General features: G+C 41.2%; 1 protein-coding gene across 1 annotated transcript in view; it reads left to right on the top strand.

The window, feature by feature from the left end:
- The window catches only part of znf385d (zinc finger protein 385D), a 106,391-nt gene that overhangs the window by 51,447 nt on the left and 33,078 nt on the right, over nt 1-21,866 (top strand). The window contains exons 3-4 of the mRNA XM_080471982.1: nt 1,142-1,249; nt 20,058-20,226. Coding sequence (XP_080328108.1) covers nt 1,142-1,249; nt 20,058-20,226 — 277 coding nt within the window. The remainder of the gene's footprint in view (nt 1-1,141; nt 1,250-20,057; nt 20,227-21,866) is intronic.

Genomic DNA, 21,866 nt, shown 5'->3' with positions numbered 1-21,866 from the left:
GAGAACTTCCTCCTCCTCCATATGCATTTTTAGTTTTGGCATCTGGGTCGGCGCAAACATCTTGCAGAACAAGCTGACTCTATAACATTTAAATCAGGGCTTTATGGGCGCCATAGCATCTGTTCGCTGAGGCGGATTATTTATGACTGCAGAATGAAGCTTGGGCTAATGACATGCTCCTCTGATGTTACTGACATACATCCATACCGACAAGATGTAAATATTCACTGTTTTGCAGCTTGAAAAGAGATTTATAACGAATCCTACCACTAAATATAAGAGGTTTCCTTTCGTAGACAGTACATACTCTGTGACCTTGAAGGTGCAGTTGTGAGCAAAGTTTACTCAGGGGCCCGGCAGGTCATTAATGTAGGACCCTCTGGGTTCATAGTCTCTAGAATGGGTCAAATACGGAGAACACAGGCGCGACTCTGGCTTGGTTGGTCGATTGGTGAACTCTCAGTTGGAATGTTGCCGGGACAGTAAATATACAAATAATTATTTGAGAATACTCAACAGTAGAAAGCCAAGGCTAACCTCAACACCGTCAACCCAAATCCAAACTGAGGTCGGTGTCAGAACGGTACGAGCCTGCCAGGAGGGGCAAGAGAGCAAGCGGCCATCTTGGATTCACCAAGCTTTTAAAGGCACCAAGCAGGTGAAGCTAAACGGGAGGTGATCAAGGAGGCTCTGAAGGAGAAGAGCAGAGGCAGGAAAACACACCGACCAAGGCCTATGACCGTCACACCAATTTACTCCTGATGGCTGGTTTGAGCACCTTGCATGGCAGCTGCTACCATTGGTGGGCAAATATGTTTATCAGTGGCTCAAGCAGTGGAGAAGGGATTCGCAAAGTATTTCTATTCTATTCATGTTTTTGGGAGAGCAAATAGTTAATATAAATAGAAACAATAAAGCCACAGTTGAGTTGGTGAAATAGAGACAGAATTTTGTACTTAAGCTTAAAAAAAAAAAAAAAAAAAAAAAAAAAAAGACGTTGCAGTAAAAGAGAGACGCCGGCCCTCTGGGAGCTGCTTCGTCTTCACAATCCAGCGAGCGACAGCGAGAGTGAAGCTGATTCGCGGGTCATCTTCAGCAGGGTTTTAATTAGCCTCTCTGTGTGTCTGGCTCCGTCCTCCAGATGGACCCGGTGCAGAAAGCCGTCCTCCATCACACCCTCGGCCTCCCTCCCACCGCCAAGAGGAAGCACGTCTCCTGCAGCGTGTGCCAGCTGAGGTTCAACTCACAGGTGAGCGACTTTTCTCCTGACGGTTTGGAGATTCAGGCGGGGCGGGGTGTGGGCTGGGGGGGTGGGGGGGTGTAACAGTCCGCACCACATCCCAATCAAAGAATGTGTTTGTTTTCTAACTCCACCCGCTCCGCCTTCAGCCACATCAAAGCTGTTAGACGATGCCAAACACATGTTGTTCAAAACACCATTACCAAAGTACAATATGATGCAAATAAAAAAGTTATGACATTTACGTTGAATTGTTTCTGTTCATCTTGGCAAGACATCTGAGCGCAGTTTTACAACGCTTTGGAGCCATTTTCTAGAAGTTGCATTTCCAGTGCACCGTCATTGAAAATGACCTGAAATTGGAAAGTCTCTTTGTTCACCTTCTAAATGGAGATATACAAAAACTGTGTCAATGAAATAATAAAATGTTCCCTGCCAATGCCAGCATTGGGAGAATTGTTGCTAATAAGAATCGTTATAGCAAAAGGTGCAACCAGCCAAACACACATTATTTTGAACTGACAGAGAGCGGGAGGCTTAAATACACTGGGAAAGGGAGGACACAGGTGGAACTCATGACTACAGCGGAAGAAGACAATTGGATAATTGAAAACGTGAGGTGAGACACGGGGGCAGATGCACACCGTGTAAATAAAATTATTATTTAAAGGTAGAGCGGAAGTATATAGTCATCAAAACTGTTTTCTCCACAAAGAAGAAGTGACAGTCGGTCCTGCTGGAGATACATGCATTGACAAAAAGCAGAAAGAGCTCTGCACTCTATCACAATAAAATACTGCATTTGTTTTTCATTTGTCCTGCTTTACTTTCAACTACATCAAAGATACAGTTTTACTGCTCAACCTATTTTGTTTGAAGAAGCTGTGCTCTTTAAATAAAGTCAAACATGATGCAACAAGTTAACTTTAATGGCGACTGGGAACCATTATACTTCAGTTAAAAAGTAAATGCTTTGTGATTTTCTTTAAAGTCACTTCAGATGAAACATTTTGCAAATGTAAAATTTGTCATTAATCATTCATGAATTTGTTGGATGTTTTTAGTTTCTCAGATATGAAGGGGGAAAATAAAGAAAGTGAGTCTTGTCTTGACCAGTAATTCTTACTAAACATGCAATTTTGCAAATCTATGATTGTGCTCCGCCAGTGTCGTCTTGAATCAATTTGAAACAGATTATGAACAGGCACACACTGGGTGCTCAGTTCTGTTCCACATGTCAACATGTTTATAACTATAAACGAGTTTCTGACACAAGAAAAGAACTGATTTGTGTTTGTGAAGAATCCCTAAAGGCAGAGTGGGAATCATCATGTCTGTCTGAGGAGCTTCCACGGCGCCATATTTACCTCTGAATCATTTAAAATGTGTTTGGCTTTCCTCAATGTGCACTATTCATTTTTAATAGGAGCATTTATGCGTCGGGGCGGAGTCGTGGTTCGCTGCTGTGCCTCACAGTGAGAATATTCCTACCTTGAGTCTGGGCTGTGAGGTTGCATGTTCTTCCACGGGTCAAACCACTACGCGGCAGCCATGTTTGTTTACTGGCGCATGAGCAGAAGGAACTATTTACTGTGGGAGGAGATGCTCCATAGCCTCCAGCAGTCTCTGCGCCCGCGAAGGAAAAGTTCTGCCGGTATAAAAAGGTCACGGATGCAGTGGATCTGCACACCGGTGTCGTGTAAAGTTTAGCAGATACACCCAAATTCATTGTCCCACAAACGAGGCCTTATTCTTCCCAAATTTTGATAAGAGAGGAATGGATATGTGCTTCTCCAACTCCACTTTGGGTACGACGTTACTCATGGTGTGAATCACAAAGTGCATACGGAGTAATTCAGCCGGGTTTATGCAGGACGTGTGTTTGTTCGCAGTCTGAATGAACTCAGTCGGGGAAATTGGCTGTAGTCTTCTGCGGTGATTGTTAACCTAAAACTCTTGTGATCACAACTGGGGTTAAGTTTCTGTAATTAAACATCTTTAAAGCTCGTCTCCCATGTGGGAACAACCTGTTGCTTTCTGTGGCGCACCTGGTAGGAAGGAATTGCCTCTTCACACCTCGCCACTATCTCCATTTATCCTCCAATGCAATTAAAATCCTCACAGACCTTATTAGGAGATAAGCGGCGGCTGTTAGAGGAAGAAAAAGGAGAGCAAAGGAAGGAAGGGAGAGCTCGGAGGAGCGGGGATTGAGGGGTACCTTGTAAATAGAAGGGACATGGATAAACGTGAAAGAGTCAGAGCCGTGGAGGCGCCTCCACTAACCGGTGTTGAAATGTTGGCGTCCACAGTGACAGAATCTGACGGAGACGTCATGAAAATCAGGCGTGTTTGATTTGAGCGGGAGATCCTCTGCAGAGACAGCTGTCTGGCTCGGAGCGGCGGGGTGTCCATCACCTCGCAGCGGGCGACGCAGACGTGCCGCCGCTGGATTTTCTTTTCCCGCCCGCCTCTGAGTCCACAAAAAGATTTTTCAGGACAGAAGCTCGTCTGGAGGTTCCACCCCGACGATTGATGTATTAAAAGAACCGGATGTTTTCTCTCAGAGATTAACCAGAGACGGTCGGAACGCCATGTGAGCAGGCTGGAGCTGTTCGGTGGGGGAAATCAAATCAAATCAAACAATTCGTCTTCCACGTTGGTGGTTCGGGTCAAGATCTACATGTTTTAAAAAATCCTTGGTAATTTGGATTAATTACATAAAAGTTGACATGTTCAGATACTATTTCCTTGAACGATCCAACATTTCTGTCCTCTCCTTTGCTCTTTTAGCTTGTCAAGTATGACCTACATTGCTCAACACTGCCCCCACAGGTCATCGGAGGTACCACCGAATCTGTATCTGTATATTTTGCATCAAGCGTAATTTGGGCCTTGAATTTGTTAAAGCAGTGCGATGGATAGATCTGTGTTTATTACATCATTATCAATACTTTTATCTCATTCATTCAGGTTTTTATCTGCAATTATGTTGAAAGAGAAACCGAGTGGTGCAAAATGAAAGGATGTTTTTCAAAGCACAATGATTAAATAGAGCAGATACTTGTGTTGAACGGTGGCAGAAAAATATAGATGCCACAGGGGGTAAAAAAGGTGTTGCACCAAAGTACTTCCACTTTGCTGTTTCCCTCTTCTGGCTCTACTCGTACTCGCCTGCAGGCTTTTCCACTGGACCTGTCTCCTCAACTCCAACTGCCTCTTGTCTTCGTGGCTCCCAGTGAATTTCCACACAAACACTCACCGCCACTATTTCTGGTCTCAGGAAACATCACATATTTATACTACTGTCTATACTGTATATATACCTGACCTATATCACATACATATTTTAAACTGCTCCCTATGCTGTTGTGTATGACTATTTAAAGGATGGGAAAACGGGATCTGCATCTTTTTCTTATGCTGAAATATTTTCAACAATTAGAATGAATCTAATTTATTTCTCACTCGCAATGACCGGACAAGACAGAGAAATAAACTCCTGGTAGCGGTTTACACCACATTTTCACGTGACAACGTAAAACGTTTGCCGAGTTTCGTGTATTTTATAGTTGACAGTCACTGTAATAATCAAAATGTTCGTTTGTCCTTACAAATGTCTTTGTACTGCCATGTATATATGTGTATCTTGCGTACACGAGTGTGGTTTCATTACAAAAACAATTCATTGTGCCACCTAGGGGCCCGGCATGCTAACTACATTGTTTTTAGTTTCTGTCGTTTCCGTGTGAACAGACTCTGTTTTCAAAACATTGCTGTGCAAATTAAACGAAAATGTGAAAACTATGCTTTTCACTTGAAACACTGTCATGTAATCGAAGTCTGAAAAAACTGTAAAGCGGGGCCACTAATAGTCATGTAAACACTAAAAAAGCTGCCATTAAAGAAAGAAAGTTTGAACTCGTATTATGTCTTAACGGAAATTTCTAATATAAACACTCATATAATTATAAATACTCACTTGGTTATATGATATATTCTTAATCTTCAGTGATTGTCATGATAAAACACTGCGCATGCTGCAACTTCGCAGAAGATTTAGTTGGAATTTGAAGGCAGCAAAAGGGTGATAAGATTTAAACACAGAGGAGCATCAGGTGGGTACATCCCTATTAAAAAAAACCTGCAACAGATTTTCTTCTTCATCCGTCTTTCAAACTGCTTCATCCAGCCGATCTCACCTGATGAAGGCAGGTTAAACCGACATTCACACCGGTTGGTCATTTTTAGTCTCCAATTGAACCCAAAGGCACAGAAAAGCCCCGAGTCAGACTCAAACGGGGGATTTCCTCACTGTGAGGCAAGCTTGTCAACCACTACGCTCCCGTTCAGCCCATTTAGGCTCCGCCCACACCGCGGGTCTTCATGAGCCCCACGTGATCTACGTCATCCTTTCAAACGTGACCTGCCATGTGTGAACGTGATCGGACCGGATGTTTTCGGGCCCCAGAGCGCGGAAGGCGACGTAAAGTCACGCCGAGCTATTGACTCATGGCACGCCGGTCAGCAACCAGGGTTGCCAGATGTGACTCAATGTTTCCAGCCCAAACAAGGTAAAACCCAAACACCTCGATAAGAACCAGCTCAAATCTTAGCCTGTGTAGGAATCATGTTAAAACCATAAAACTGTTTTATGTGTGATAAAGAACACGCCATGAACACGCAAATGCACGAAATAAATAAAGTTAAAAGCTAAGAGAGTTTGGTTCCCCAGTTGGGGGATACCGCCATATCTGGCAACGCTGGTCAGAGTGTAGATTCATTTTCAACCGTTTGGTAAATACGAGCCCACAAACTCTCGAGAACATGACGAGGGGAAAGAAAAAGGAGAATGAGGACAAAAGAGAGCACAGCCTTTATTTTGGCGGAGTCACTTCCTTATCGCTCATCCGTGACGTCAGTCAGACGTCGATGACGAAGCAGTCGATGTAGAAAAATACCCGAATTGGCACCAGATACGATGGAGGCCTGGGTCTGGTCTGAGTAACCAGACGGCCACAAAACAGGTTGGATATGAGTCACTGTGAGTAAAAAGAAAAGAGAATTGCTTTTCCCTGCAGTGAACGAGGCCTGAGAGTCAGCGCACAGGGAGAACATGCAGGCTCCCCTCACCGCTCCTGTTGTAAACACAACACACACTCTCCTCACTGCCTTTCCTCATAACGGGAAGCGCCATCGAAAACCTCAACGTTTCCGACGATCGCGCGATCTGTTGTGTTCATGTTTTTATCATCACGACGTTCTGACTGGATGACCACGGAGTGTGTGTTGAAAAACAAATCACGGGGAGTCGTGTGTGTTTCCTGCTGTCATTACCTTACATCTTCATTCCACAATAATGAAATGCATGGCATTGATATTAGCTTGCTAAATCTAGTTGGCGGGCGAGAACAAGTAAACCGCTAGATGAGCGTCCACCTCCCTCCCTCCCTCCCTCCACCCACTCATTTTCATTTTCAATGTAATCAAAAAAAAATAGATTGAAAAGAAAATCAGTGCTCCAGCAGCAGGTTGTTAAACCGGTCGCATCTCTAAATAGCGCTGTCATGGCTGTTTCAATAACGGAGTAATCAATCCATTTCCAGCAGTGAATGGGTCAGTGATTACTCAGGATGAGATTATTATGTTTTACATGGGGGACTCTATCTGGCTTTGTATTTACAGTCCATCAGCTGCTAATTTCAGAGGCTTTATTAGACGAGCCGAGCTCATGTCAGTCAACAGGTACGGCGCCGCCAGAAATGGAAAGTCTGAATCGCCAAGGGGCCGTTTTTTAATTTCCTTTTCATTTCAGCGACGCCTGTGCCAGGAGAGCGGTTCTTTGTTTTAATTGTTCCGGTGACAGCCGATCACGACGTGGAAGCGCCTCCCGAGAGGCAAGCTGGACATGCTTTTGAAGTTTTACTAAATACTGTCTGTGAGAGGATGTTTCTTCTTTACTGGATGCACTCATGCTCATAAACTCGACTCCGTGATTTGTTAGATGCAAAGTGAGTCATCACTTTATTACCTGTCTACGCTCTTCTCTTATCTATTTACCGGCACTTCAGTCTTCATCCTGTTTACCTCAGAGGCTTTTTCACAAGGTGATTCTACTTCATGTACATCTTTCTTTCAATGGGAATGAAGACATATAAACACCCTTAAAGGCCATTAAGCAGCTGAGAATTGACCGATTGACCCGAGTCTTTAATTATTGATTTAGAGGATTCCCACTGAAACGGACTGAGTGAGAACACAAATTTGGGGGTTCGTTAAATTAAAGCAGCACCGAATCGGGTTGTTCAGTTGGCGCTGCTTCATTGTGTGTTTGAGTCCGTCTGAAGGACACAGGGTGCAGGGACTCTTTGCACGACGGTGTTTGCTTTTATGGAACCGATGCACGGCACAGATAAATCTGTTTTCTGAGTTTGTCGCAGAGTCAAAGATTGTTCTCAGCGTGTGTTTGAATATTACTGACGTGTCAGCGTTTGAAAGTCAGAGTAATGACTTCAGGTCTCTCGTTTTCTGAAGAGTGTGCGGTTAAAATTGATCATTCGGAGTGTCACCCCATCTTTTCTTTATTATTATTACTATTATTACTATTACTGGTATTATTATTTTATAATAAGAATAATAATATTTATTAGTAGTAGTAGTAGTATTTTATAATAATAATAATAATTATATATTATAATTTTATTATTATTATTATTATTATTATTATTATTATTATTATTATTATTATTATTCACACATCTTCCATTTTATCCAGTGCAAGGTTGCTTGGCGCTATTATCATTAGGGACCAGGCCTCCGAAAACAAAAGCTACAAACTCCTTTAAAATGAAAGTTCTTGTTTATAAAAATAAAAATCTCAAAAAAAGATATTAGGTGATAATCTAGGTGAGGGGTGAGCTGGCTTTAAAAATAAAAGCCACGTCTGTTTATTAAAAATGACACCTAAAACATAATAAAATAGATATTTAGGGGTTGACCAGATTACAGTTTAGCTGCCTTTCAAATTAAAAGTGCCATTTTTTTCAAAATAAAGGTCCTTGTTTACTAATAATTACACGTAAAGCCTAAAACAAATAATATTTAGGGATTTGCTAGATTAGATCTTATTTGGCTTTCAAAATAAAAGCCGACCACTATTTTTCAAAAAAGTAATTTTTTGTTAAAACCTTCTAAATGTATATTTTATCAATATTTAAAGGGGCCAGAGGCCATGACTGCGCCGAACCCAACGGGCCATAGGCCAGAGTGTGAGGTCCCGACCAAGGCTGCTTTAAGCTTTAATTATTATTGTTTCCTTAAATCAAAACCGTATACAAGAATGTTTGTGCAAATCTCTTCAAGAGAAAATATGTAGATCAGCAACAGTTCTGTGTTCTGCAACTTTTCTCAGAGATACTTTAGAGATGTTTGTTGTCGGATGACTTGTGTCGATCTATTTCTTTCTGACGGTTATTTGATTCAGACGCACACGGTGACATTTCTCTGTCTTTCTCTTTGACAAACTGTCGCTGGTTTTTTGGCTCGGGATTGTTATCATGCTGGAGTCGTGCTGCATCGCCACGAAGTCGACCTCTCGGCCTCTATTCTAAATTCACAGTCCTTTATGGTGGCGAGGTCACCGCTTCAGACCTCAGGCTTCAGTTCGGGGGCGAAGTTCATTGTGAATCTTTTAGTTAATGTGACTTAAAACTGACACGTGGGCCTTTAGAAGTTTTCCTAACTTTGTTGGACGTTCATCAGGAATCAGTTGTCTTTGAGTTTAAACATGCCGTTTTATGAGAAATGTATTTATTTTAGTAGACTGCATCCATATAATCTGAGATTATGCTATCTTCTCTGCCTACTTCTGTCGCAACCATGTTTTGAATCCTCCATGTTCTTTTGTCACGTTTGTCGAAAAATGGATTTATTGATTCAGTCGTCATGTTGGGATTCATAAACAGCACTTTCATCAGCAACATCCACTGGGCTCGTAGAGCTGTCAAAAAAAAGAAAAAGAAAAGCAAGATCAGTCAATGAAAGTCATTCCATCCTCGCAGTGCAGAAGAACACAAATTCTGTAAAAAATGCAGCATGTGAGCAAATAGGAATTAAATCAAGGTCCCAACTTAACGTTCCCCGCACTCATTATAGTCATTAATTAAAGCTTTAATGGCAAAACAAGTTTTTAAAAAGCCTTGAGTAATACAGTCTGCGAGCTTCAGACAACACCCTCTTTTCTTTGCTGTTTTAACACGTTTAATTTACTGCTGAAAGGTTTCCACATCGCCAGAGATTTCTTTTATAGGCTGGTTTTTTTTTTGTTTTTTTTTATGTGTATCTACAATATTATGTCAGAAAGTGGAAATACGAGGAGTTAGCCAGCAATCCTCTGCCTGTTTTCCCTGAATGCCTTCCCTTATAAGGTGCAAGTTACACTGGATGGATGATTGCGATGGGAATATTGCTGCCAGACAGGTTCAATAACAGGAGTAACATGCTTCTTTTCTTTTTTTATTCCCTTTAGGCCGTTTTTTATTGACCTTCACAATCTCTCTCTCTCTCTCTCTCTCTCTCTCTCTCTCTCTCTCTCTCTCTCTCTCTCTCTCTCTCTCTCTCTCTCTCTCTCTCTCACACAATCTTCATTTTGCCCGCCGCCTCTCACTACCTTCTCTCGTGTGTTTGGAAAATTTAAATGTTTCAACATTTCACCTTGACGAGCAGAAGAAATTTCTTAGTACTATTAAGCTGCAGCTGAACCGTGATCCATCCATCCATCCATCCATCCATCCATCCATCCATCCATTATGACCAAAAGAGCCATTTTTGTGTTTAACTGGAGCCACAAAACATGTTTAACCTTTAAAATGAGGCGAACGCAGCTTATAAAGTTTCATGTATAATTAATAGACGTACAAAAACTATATCTTATTATCTTGTAGTATGTTGCATTTATGAAGTTTCTATTATAATCCTGGATGGTAAACTGGTGAACATTTCATTACATTTGACTTAGTTTTTTTTTTAGTAGATCATTTTGACATTTTAACTGTTTTAACTGTTTTAACTGTTTTGGCTTTTTTGAAGCAGTTTTTGCAGGTTTTTTCTTCTTCCTCCATTTGTCTTTTTCTTTCTTATAGAAATTCTTTGTTTTTTTAAAGTCATTGAATTTTTTTTTTCCCAATTTCTTGTGATTTTAATAATTTTTTCCAGATTTTACTTGAACCTATTTTTTTTTTTTACATTTTTTTAAGCCAAGAGTTAAGCATCCTTTAGTTTATTTCATTCATTGTAAACATTTTTTAAAAGACTATTCAATATGATCCGATACGATATAGAACAAAAGTTTTCATATTCCTGAATGAAAGGGAGCAGAAACAACATTAAACGTATAAACTCCGCCCCTTTGTCTCAAATAATAATTTTCCATTGAGAATTAAAAGCAAACAGCAACAGTGCATCCAATAGTACAGTACTCCTGTGTATTTCTGTTCCATCAACGGCTGCAGTTTGAATACTTGTGCAGTAACACTTGTCGGTTACACAGAACAACACTGTGGTTCACCTCAGTTTACATTCACTGTAATAAAAAACGAAAAAAAGACAGGTTTCCAGGAAAATTAAGTGTATTCAGTCACAGCCTGTACTCTCTCAATACTTCAAGTTCAGCTTTATTTTTGTAATTTCTGATGACAGACTTGTACTCCCTTGGCATGAAATATACCAGTTGCAAGAATTTCTGGAGAAATTCTGCCATTTTTAGACTTTTCTTCAGCTGTTTATTGCCAGAGGCGCAGTGCTGCTCTACTTCTCTCGCTCTCTCTAAAGCACAGCGAAGGTGTTGAGTTGGATTCCAGTGAGGTGACACGCTCGCCCAGGTCATACTTTGCGGTGCGCTACTGTCTCCTTTAGAAACACTCAGCTGTGGATTGTTATCGCGCGTGGAGTTGTGCTCTCTGCCGAGCTTCAGCAGTCCAGAAGACAAGTTGTCGGCCAGGATCTCACATTCACAGGTGCTCGTGGTGACGTGCACTGACGGATTCCCACTTTAGTGCTTCACTGTCGGGAATCCTGCAGCAGAAAAAAACCCCAAAGTGCTTTCTGGACGCCACGTTTGGATCTACCTGCTTGAGTTTAGGTACAGTGGTGCAGTGGAGGAACCACAACCGTCACACCAAGATCAGCCTGTTGAAGGTCTCATCCCAAATGAAGAAATACTTACAGCAGCACAGGTTTTACTACTTGGTACTGTTGTTACTTTGGCCAACAAATATTGGGGGGAAGGTTATGTTTTTGTCTGTGTGTATTTATTGATTTTTTGGGTTTGTACGCATGTGTTTTAACAACTTTTCGCAAAAACTATTAACCAGAATGTCATGAAACCTCAGCATCTTCAGGGATGATTGGTCATCATCCGATCATCAATCGATTAGATTTTGGGATGTTAGTGGTGAACGGTTTCCGAATAAATTCAAAAAAATGTCCCATGCGAAGCGGACGAGAGAGGCACATCATGGAGGAGATCAAAGGAAATCAGCGTCTGTTGCCATGGAGACGCTTCCTGCTCAGTGTTTCATGCAGTGATGTTTCTACCTGACGGGCTAGTTAGCATCGACATGAGCTGACGCCTAACATGCTAGCGATGCTAAATCGGTTCTGCAAGCAAATGTGGCGTCGGCGAAGGTCTGCGCTCTACCGAGTGTAGCTCTAGTTTCGTCTAAAGAGTCATCTCATCAACAGAGTTTTCTCAGACTGCTGCCGCGCTGCAATGCAAAACAAAAGAAACAAACAAAAGAAATCCAGCATCACTGAACTGCATTCGTCTGTCTGCACTGGCAACTTCCTCCAGTCCTTCAGTCGCCACGTGGTCAAACAGGAGCACAGCCTATTTCTACTCAACGCTAAATATACCGGGCGGATCCGGACGAGGGATTCTGTCGGTCTCCTGCATTTGTCAGGTGCATAATTTGCAACCTATTCAGCTGCATTGCAAACGTGGTTTTACCACAGATGCCACCGTGGGGCAGTGTTGCACGGATTAGGTCAAATGCAACCAGCATAAAAAAAACCCACAAAAACCAAAGAAGACGACGGAAATGGTGGCTCTACCAGGAATGTTTGTCTTTTGGGAAGATTAACTTGTTTGGGGTTCAAACAGTCAGAGAGACTTAGTTTATCATCCACTGAAGAAGAAACTGTATTTTCTGTATTTTCCCTTTGTAACAGTATCTGAAGCCGCCATCGTGTGGAGGCGGGATGCATCATGCAGGAATCATGTGAGGATGAAGGATTTCTGAAATAATGAAAAGTCCTCGTGGGGAAAATGACCAAAGAAGACAGACAATTACCAATTTTCTCATTTCAGTCTTTTGTTGTTAAACATGGAACACGTGGTATTCCTAAAACCTTCAATCCAGCAAAAGGACGACGATTCAGCATGTTTGTTTAATCGGAAAAGAAAACCCTATTCTTTGACGTCATATTGTCTAAATCTCAATGTCAGAAAGTCAGAAGTATACAAAGCACTGCACAGCAGCTGGTCCATGTTTCTCATAACCCCAACGTGGGAGGAAATGTACAGCCTCACTTTTCTCTTTGGTACAACACCATTTTGTAGTTACTGCTTTTATCCCTCTTGTTCCTACTTGTGTACGAAATGATCCACACTGTTGGGACCACCCGTCTGCTTTGGTCTGAGCCCGTCTTTGGAGCCAGAACAAGTTGGAGCCTGAACCTGCTGCAGACCTCTGAAGGCGTGCCGTCACTTCTCAACACAGTCTTAACTCCTGGGAGTTGCTCTGTTGGACCAGGATGATGTCCGTCTGTAGTTTTCGTGTCGGGTTGGTAGTGGGTCGTCTTCGTGGTTCTGGTCCACTCAGTACTGGTTGATTGTAGGAAGTAAAATGTGTCTCCAGGTGGTGATGCAGTAAACGCTCACTTTATTAGGCGAAATGCTGCTAAATTAAAGAGACGAATGAATCCCTCTCGCCCAGAAAAGTTGAACGGACACCCAAAACACCAGGAATGAATGGATGAAATGAGGAAGCGAACGGGGTTGATGGTGATGAAGACGGTGATGAAGGTGGAAGACTCCTGATGGTGGAGGACGCCTGGGGGAGAAGTGTTGAAGGATTTTGACCTCCATGCTACACACTGCTGGTATGACGTCTGCTTTATTTGGATTAAAAACAACAACAAAGTGCATGGATTCATGGGATCTCCTCTCATGACTTTGTTTTTGCTTCCTATTGTGATTTTCAGCAGCTTTGTCATCGGGAGTATGAGCCTCTTCTGGAATGTTCCCCACTCTTCTTAATGGAATTAGCTGCGCTCTGAAAAGTTTTTGTTTACGCCATGATGAGTGCCTGCCCGAGGACTTGGGCGAACGCTCTCTCTCTCTCTCTCTCTCTCTCTCTCTCTCTCTCTCTCTCTCTCTCTCTTTTCGTTTAAGACTTATTTTGAATTTTCACTGTTTGGTTTTAACCCTGAACCTCAGACTGCAGGATCGATTGGAGGATAACTGGAGGAGATTTTCAGAATTTCTTTTGAGAAAATAAATCCTCTACAATCTACTTTTACGTATTGTGATTTCTAATTGATATGTTATATATTTTTCATACATCTAGTATATGTTCAAATATATTTAGCGTTGCATCATATGGCTTTGTTTCTCTTTGTTTACCATTCTCTTAATGGTAAACAAATTGAACAAGCGCCTGTAAATACATCTTTTAGGGATTACTTTTGATGAAAAGCTCGGCTGGAAGCCGGGTATAAACGTCTTGAAGTGAAAATTATCCAAAAATATTGGCATAATGTGTAAAATCAGATCAGTATTAGATTAAAATTCACCAATTCTTCAAGGCAATAAAGCTGAAAAAAAGGAGTCGTTGTCCAGAATCACATGGACGAGTTGTTTGTGCACCATTTGAATCCCCGGTTGTGGAAAGAAGTGGAAAAAAACTACTACTAAACTACTACTAAACTACTGCTCCTCCAGTCCAAAAACATTTAAAGCTCATTTTGGTGTAAATGCTGAGTGTGTGTGTCTCCGCCCATTGTTTACCTGGGATGGGCTCCAGCGCCCTGCGACTCTAAACTCCATGGAAGTGTGATGGATGAACGAACGCCGCCCTGTTTATTTTAAATTACATTAGAGTCGGGTTCCCACGTCTTATAGACGACTTTAATCCAATTTCGAACAGATGATTTTAACAGCGCAGTGGAAAGAAAGGATCACAAAGTTTCGACTTGAAATGAAATATCTATTCTCGAACCGTCGATTCGTGAGTAAACATTGACTCTGACACAAACCCCCCTTCAGCAACATCTTATGCAGGAATAAGTGGATTTGAATGTAACGCTATTGAGGGGAAAACACGGAAATATTCACCCGAGCGCCGGCCTCTGTCTGCAGGCTGCTACCAGGGAGGAATGTATTTTAAGAATGAGCCTATTTCCATGTGGTTCAGACATCAATCACAATACATTTGAGTCACGCAGTGAATCAGTCTGAGCGGCTGCCCACCCCTTTATAGATAGATAGATAGATAGATAGATAGATAGATAGATAGATAGATAGATAGATAGATAGATAGATAGATAGATAGATAGATAGATAGATAGAGCGTCGTTGGAACAGCTTTAGCTGTATTCAAAATTTTAACCTTTTCGTACTGTTTTTAATAGTTTCACATCACCATTTTAATAGTTGTTTTTGTTTTTGTTTGTGTTTTCTTTTTTTTTTGAGTAGTTTTGGTTATTTATATATAATAAATCCAGTGCAATATTTTTCAGTGCACCATCCACTACCGTATCACAATGTGTCTTTGCACTGTATCCCTGTGTAATGTGTGCGTTCTTAAGACTTTTACTTTGTTAGACACCGTAAAAGTCATTTGCTTCGTACTTTCCTTCATGTACGCACTTTTTTTTTTTGGAATGACGATAAAGATCTATCGATCTCTATCTAGCCGTCTATTTCATCCACATTTAGCAACCCCAGCTGTTTTGTATTATTTGGCTATTTTCAGCCAGGAGCTCAGACTCTTTTTTTGAAAAGCAGTGTGGTCTGCACATAAAATAAAAAATATACATCGAATATTCTGAAGTTTCTGGGTTTGTTGGGTTTTTCTTTGTCAAATACTGTGAAATGACAGTGTTATATTTGGCAGTTTGCAAATAAAATTTAATTGTATAAAAATAGAATCCACTTGGAAAAGGTGAGTGGACCTAAAATCAACTTCCCGACAAGGTAAAGGTCAACTACTGCTCTTGTAACGCCCCCGTCCCTGTAACTTATTGTATTCTCCTGGTAAAACGGGCTGCACAACTTTATTCCTCTGAATCTGGGTCATAAAGATTTATGGCAGGATTAAAAAAGCTCATACCATGAATAAAGGTAGTGGATGGATCCAAGTGCACACGTAGAAAAGGACAAAACTGTGTCTGAAGAAATTAGTACAAAAAAAACAAGGTGTTTGGATCTTATTTGATTCAAGTTATTGTTTGTATTGAAGAAAAACACAAACGGCTGAAGTCGATTCAGAACTTGAATAATCAGGAAAAAAAGTTAGTTGTTTACAGGAGAAGTGGGTCATCATTTAGTTTAAATGAGCGATGGAGCCAGAACTTTTTTCAACACAATGCATTTTGATTGTTGAGGACATTTCGGGGGTTTTCCTCCCCAAGAGATTCCAGATTCGTGACCAAAGTCTTCATTCACCTGAACTGTGTTTTTCCAGTTGGTGGTCTTTGCTCTTCCTCTTGTATTTCCAGTCTCGTTACACGCTTGAACTGAAGCCACGTCAGTGAGCGTCAGCATATCGACGTATAACGCTTCAGATTTACTCACCCAGATGTTTTCGTCCTGGTATTTTAACACTTTCAGCAAACCAGGGATTCCAAAAGTTATGAACTCTTGAAGTCGGTTTCCCATTGGCACCTATTGACCGTAAAGTTCAATTAGGCGACAATCGTTTTTCTTTTCAGCTTTTGAAAAGTTTCATGTTTACGCGGCAATGCTTTGAAAACAACGTCCATTTACACAGAAACAGCAGAAACGCTGAAAGCCACGTAGTTACCATGAGTTTGTTTTTGTATTGAAGCATGAAAACGTGTAAACGGGAAGCTGGAATTTCCCACCAGTCTCATGAGTCACCTCGCTGGTTTGTCCATATTTTATTCTTTTGTTTTTATAATTTCATTTTTTCACAGTGAAATATAGAAATAAACAAACAGAAGAGAAAGACATAAGCGAATCCCGACCATAATAACTATGTTTAACCGACAGACGGACAATAAACAAATAAAGATAAAGGTTTGTCCACATTTTCATAAATAAGCTACCACTTGCAAAGAATCTGTTTGCCACTGTCGTGCGGGAATGTCCTCATAAAATTAGTCGAGTCCAAACTCCGTACGTATAACAGCTGATTCAGATTCAGCACACCTGGTGGTGGGAACCTGTACTGCACCATAAGACTCGTGGCATTGCCACTTGTGAATGCTGGATAGGATGATTGTGCAGAGATGGGATGTCAAGCTGATCCAAAAATAGAGATATAAATGTCTGTTCTCTTCAGTCATGATTGTAAAAAAAATTCATTGTCAAGTGTGCTTCAAAACTATTTTATTGGAGTCGTGGGAGTGAATCCAAACTCTAAAAAAACAATGAAATTATGCATGCTGTCCACTGCAAATGCAATGCATCATAAAGCTGAGGGTAATTGTAGAACTTATGATACATTTAATTAGAGGTAACAGCATAGGAAGATGTATTAAGATCTTACAGTAAAAGTACCGGTAACTCAGGATTACATGCGTCAGCCCCAAATCCATGTTGATGTATTAAAGCAGAAGCAATTCTTTTCAATGACTGATCATTTATTGTGTTTATGACATTATTACACCGTTTATCAGCGTCAGTATGACGTGGCTGCTGTGCCACGAATCCCTAATTCAAATACTCCTGTTTGCACGTGAATGGAGAATGGACTTCACTTATGGAGTACTTTTCCACTGCTTGACCATGATGTTTTTGACATTTTTTTCTGTTTGACGATAAAAATGTACTTTCAGCTCTTCAAATGTGTTTTTTTTTTTTTTAAACTGATTCTGACATTTATTCAAACAAGCGCACTCTGATTTCTAAGTCTTTAGACAAAACATTGAGAGAACCCGTCAGCTGCTGCACTTCCTGTTTCATTTCGCCGACACTCGCACTGAGGTTAACTCAAGGGGCTCGACTTATTTATGGCGCCTGATGGTGCCTGATGGCGCCTGATGGCGCCTGATGGTGCCTTGATGGCGCCTTTCGGCTTCCAGAAGCCTCTAAATCCCGGCTCGCCCCGGGAAACCTCCGGGTTTTGGTTCTGACGTCTTCTGCTCGCCGAGCACCTGAAAGGAAAACAAACGGTTTCCTTCCGAGTTTTAATCATGCCTGTGCCAGAGCTGGAGTTCAGGCCGCTCTCCCACTTCGCTGCTCTAATGAAAGATGACTTATTGCCGCCGTCGCATTAAACGCTCATCCGTATCACCTGCGTCTCGTGACAAACAGTAAGTTACGTCTCCGGGACCCGCCGGGGTGATGAATGGGAGTCGAAATGAGTAGTTTCATGCCAGGACAAGATGTGCACCGCCTGTTTTCTTTTTTGTTTTTTTTAAAAAGTGATGCTTCATCCAGAAATGACTTGGAGAATGGGGGTGGTGGGGGGTGGGGGGTGGGGGGGGGGGGGGGGGGGGGGGGCTTCAGGCACTTCAGCAATTTCACCACCTTTTTGCCAACAAAATCACTGAACTGTGGAGTCCTGGAAACTTTATTATACCCGCCGCGTAATGAAACCTCTTTACTTGTCTCATTCTATTAACTCGTCGCAGACGCTGGCGCACTTTCTCAAGTCATTACCCAAAAAGTGCACAATCAATACGGCGAGTAATTACAGCACGCCACGTACCAGGCGTGCACACCCAAAACAATATGCTTGGAGGAGATTTTGTGATGGGATCAGCAGGTTATCGTCTCACTGTTCAAAAAACAATTCACACATACTTTAGAAGAGCAAAAAGAAGAAAACCGAGTTTAGAAAGTTAAACTCGTGGATCATCGGCCGTCCTCTCCTGTTCTTTCATCAAATTACCCGACGGCGAGTTGCAGGATGTATGAAGGCGAGGGGCGTCGTGTGCTTAAAAAGGGAGAGCATACAAATTAACTTCCAAAGATTTCAGTCGTTCAATCAAAGTTCAAGCAAAACCATTTCCGTGGAGGGTTTTAAGGAACAAATAATAAGAGGAAGCTTTGTTTACCTACATTTTCTGTGAAATGTACCAAAAAATAAATAAATCAGCAAATTCTGAAATTTTAAAAGGATTAATGTCTTTTCTCTGGTCTAACTATGAATTATTTTGCATTCACGTTTTCACAAAGTCAAAATCTCAAAATTGATTCTAATGGGTGTGCTATTACTAAAACAATGTGAAAAGTTAGAAACATGCTGAGACATTAAAGTCGATGTAAATATCGAGCGACGCTGTTGGGCTGAGGGCTTCCTGTTGGAGTTTATAGTAAGTCATCAAAATGTTGATATTTCCGCAAAAACCAAAGAATTTCTGCTGAAAATTACTACAAATCTCCAGAAGGAATCAAAGTTTAATAAAACTTTTGTGTGCAACATAGAGTGAAATATCAAAATAAAATAAAAACAGGTCTCCTCCCGCTGTGGCCTGATGAATGTACTCAGTGTGTACTCAGTGTGTGTCCACTACTCTGAAGAAAGTTGTCCAAAAACAAATCAATATTTTCTTATACATTTTTTCAATTTGCTTGGTGGTTTGGCCGGATTAGAGCCTCTTGCGGGTCGGTTTTGGCCCACGGGCCTTATGTTTGTTTTATTGGATATCCTTCCCACCAAAGGCCCATGAATAAATAAAAAAAATGCTTAGCAGTGTCTTATGGGGAAAGTTGCCAGTGGTGCATCATTTCTTCCAAGAAGCAGTACTTTCCTTCCCGCCACAGGCAGAGTGTGTGCAGGGACGAGGTAAACAAGGGCACCTCAAAGTCTTTGCGTACGTCCCGTTCCACGCGCTTCCTGGGCGAATCTGTTGTGAAGGTGAATCTCGGCGCGGCGACGTGTCCCGACTTTGAAAGCGCGCCGCCGCTCCGCAAATTGAACTTCACGGGTCACGCAGATTCCCCAACACATCCAGGAATTCCTATTAATATTCTCATTAGCGGCATGTCCAGGCGGATTGGTACGGATGTGCGTCGCATCGAGATGATCATAAAGAAAATAAATAAAAAAAAGTTGCTCTGTTTCACCCTAAACACCAAATCAGTTTGAGTTTTTATATTTGTTGTTTTTAACGTATAGTGTCATCTTTGTGTTAATCATTGTGGTTGGAGTTGGCATGTTCTCTTCATGCATTTAAGACTGAAAAACTTTAATTTATATTATAAAGTTTAGTTGTAAAGCTTTTGGATGAAATTCATCCATATCGTTACGCTCTTATTGGTTGATTTCTTCTGTATATATTTAGAAAAACATCCTTCTTTGTGATTTTTTAATGAATTGCACCACAAATGTGTGTGTATTAATTAATTCTGAAAACAGAAGGGAGTTTTCTCTCTAAATTGCTGTAAAGAAAATAAAAATATTGACCCTTTTTCTTTTGACAAACACGTATTAACTCCCTGTTAATTACGCACATTCTGCCTCATAGACTCTTGTTTTTTTTTTTATTATTTTTCATTTCATCCCGGCACCGTTTGGAGCTTTCTTCCCCGCTGTTGAAGCAAACCTGTCATTATTTGTTCTCCTCACAGAGCCAGGCCTTGGCCCACTACAAGGGCACCAAACATGCCAAGAAGCTAAAAGCCCTGGACACCCCGAAGAATAAGCTCAAAGTCTCGGTGATCGCCAAAGAACCTGCCAACCCGGAAACCGCCAAGGGCATCAACACCTCGCAGGTCCCCAACGGTACCGACAGGAAAGGTTTGTCTTTCTCCCGCCCGCCGTTATTGTTGTTTTCTTTATCCGGCTGCTGCCGTTGAGCTGAGAATATACGCGCTGAACTCTCAGGCCCACCTCCCAAACATTTTCTTTTTGGCAGTTTATGTTTGCTGCACACACACGTCGTAATTACTTCAGGACCTGGACAGGCTCACTGTTGATTACATCAACCCGGGTTTGGCTGGTCCGGCCGAGGCTGGCCTGCCGGGCCCGCTGTTGATTTATTAAATCTCGCTGGTGGTGAAATCTGTGCGGGACACGCAGGACGGTCGGACACGGAAAGATGAGGGAAGATGGACGAGTGTGGTTCGGGTAAAGTGGCAACCTGATACTATTAAAGGAAGAAAAACACTGCGACAAAACATCGAACCGGACCTCACTGATGCAACATGAGTGCAAACCAATAGAGACTTTAAAAAGAACCTGTGCTGGTCTGATAGAAAATCTGAGATTTGAGGTTAAACTTTTTGTAATCTACTGGATTAAATGTCTGCTACATATTTACTGCATGTGAGAAAAAGCTCAAATTATTCTGGGAAACGTTCTAAAATATTCAAGTGTTTCTTATTCATCTACTGAACTGAACTGTGAAAAATTCAATGAAACAATAAACAGATTAAGTTTAATATGTCAATTCTCAAATGTTATTATAAAAGAAATTAATTAAGTTTATTACAAAAAATAGGCCAAATTGCAAAAATGTCCTTTTTTATTTCCTACTACAGTTACTTAACTTGTACACTTGATTTGTATAATCTCATTTCTGGTGTAGCTCATGTTGAAATATAATCTGTGTAAATGTTGCTACTTTCTAGAGCTATAATCTGATGATTCACACTAATTCATGTGGCATTTTATACAACTCTGGTTAGAAGGAACTTTACTATAAAAAAAACTAAACAACAACTGGCACAGACACAAAAAGACACAACAATGTTTAGTGAAAATCTTCTTTCACAAATACGTCCTTGATCTGCTTTTTTTTTTTAAACATCGACAAATAAAAGCAGGAAATAGTTCGACCAACTTAGTTGAATCGCTTGAATAGGTGACATCTAAATGAATCTTTAATCTAATTGATTAATTTAAGTTAGAAGAACTTCATTCCAATTGAAGCTATTCAATTTGGTCCAACTTTTTCCAACTACTTTCTTTTTTCAGTGTAAGTACATGCTGATACTGCGTCTCACTGGTCCTGCCTGGATAAGTAAAGGTTGATTAAACAAAGTAAATTTCCAACAAGGCAACCCAGATGGACGAATTCAGAGCCGTTCTAATTTTAGTTGGAAACTTTGATTCATTGTGTTTTTAGTGATTTATCCCCTTTGTGAGGTCGTCCTGCGAGTCTCATTTAACCGGATCGTCAAACAGTTTCCCACGTTTGACAGTCTCGGTTTAAATATTTGAAAACAAGGTGGAAACAGGTAGACTGCCCAAACAAGAAAGCACCAACGAAAGCAATTTTTCTGTTTAACTTTCCAAAACAATATCGGGGAGAGAAACGGGAAAAGCGAAACTTGTCGGCCAAACAACAAGGCAAAGGAGACACACACACACACACACACACACACACACACACACACACACACACACACACACACACGCACACGCACACGCACACG

The sequence above is a fragment of the Lipophrys pholis genome (genome assembly GCF_963383615.2).
Source record: "Lipophrys pholis genome assembly, chromosome: 9".
NCBI lineage: Eukaryota > Metazoa > Chordata > Actinopteri > Blenniiformes > Blenniidae > Lipophrys > Lipophrys pholis.
This window is presented reverse-complemented; position numbering and strand designations above follow the sequence as displayed.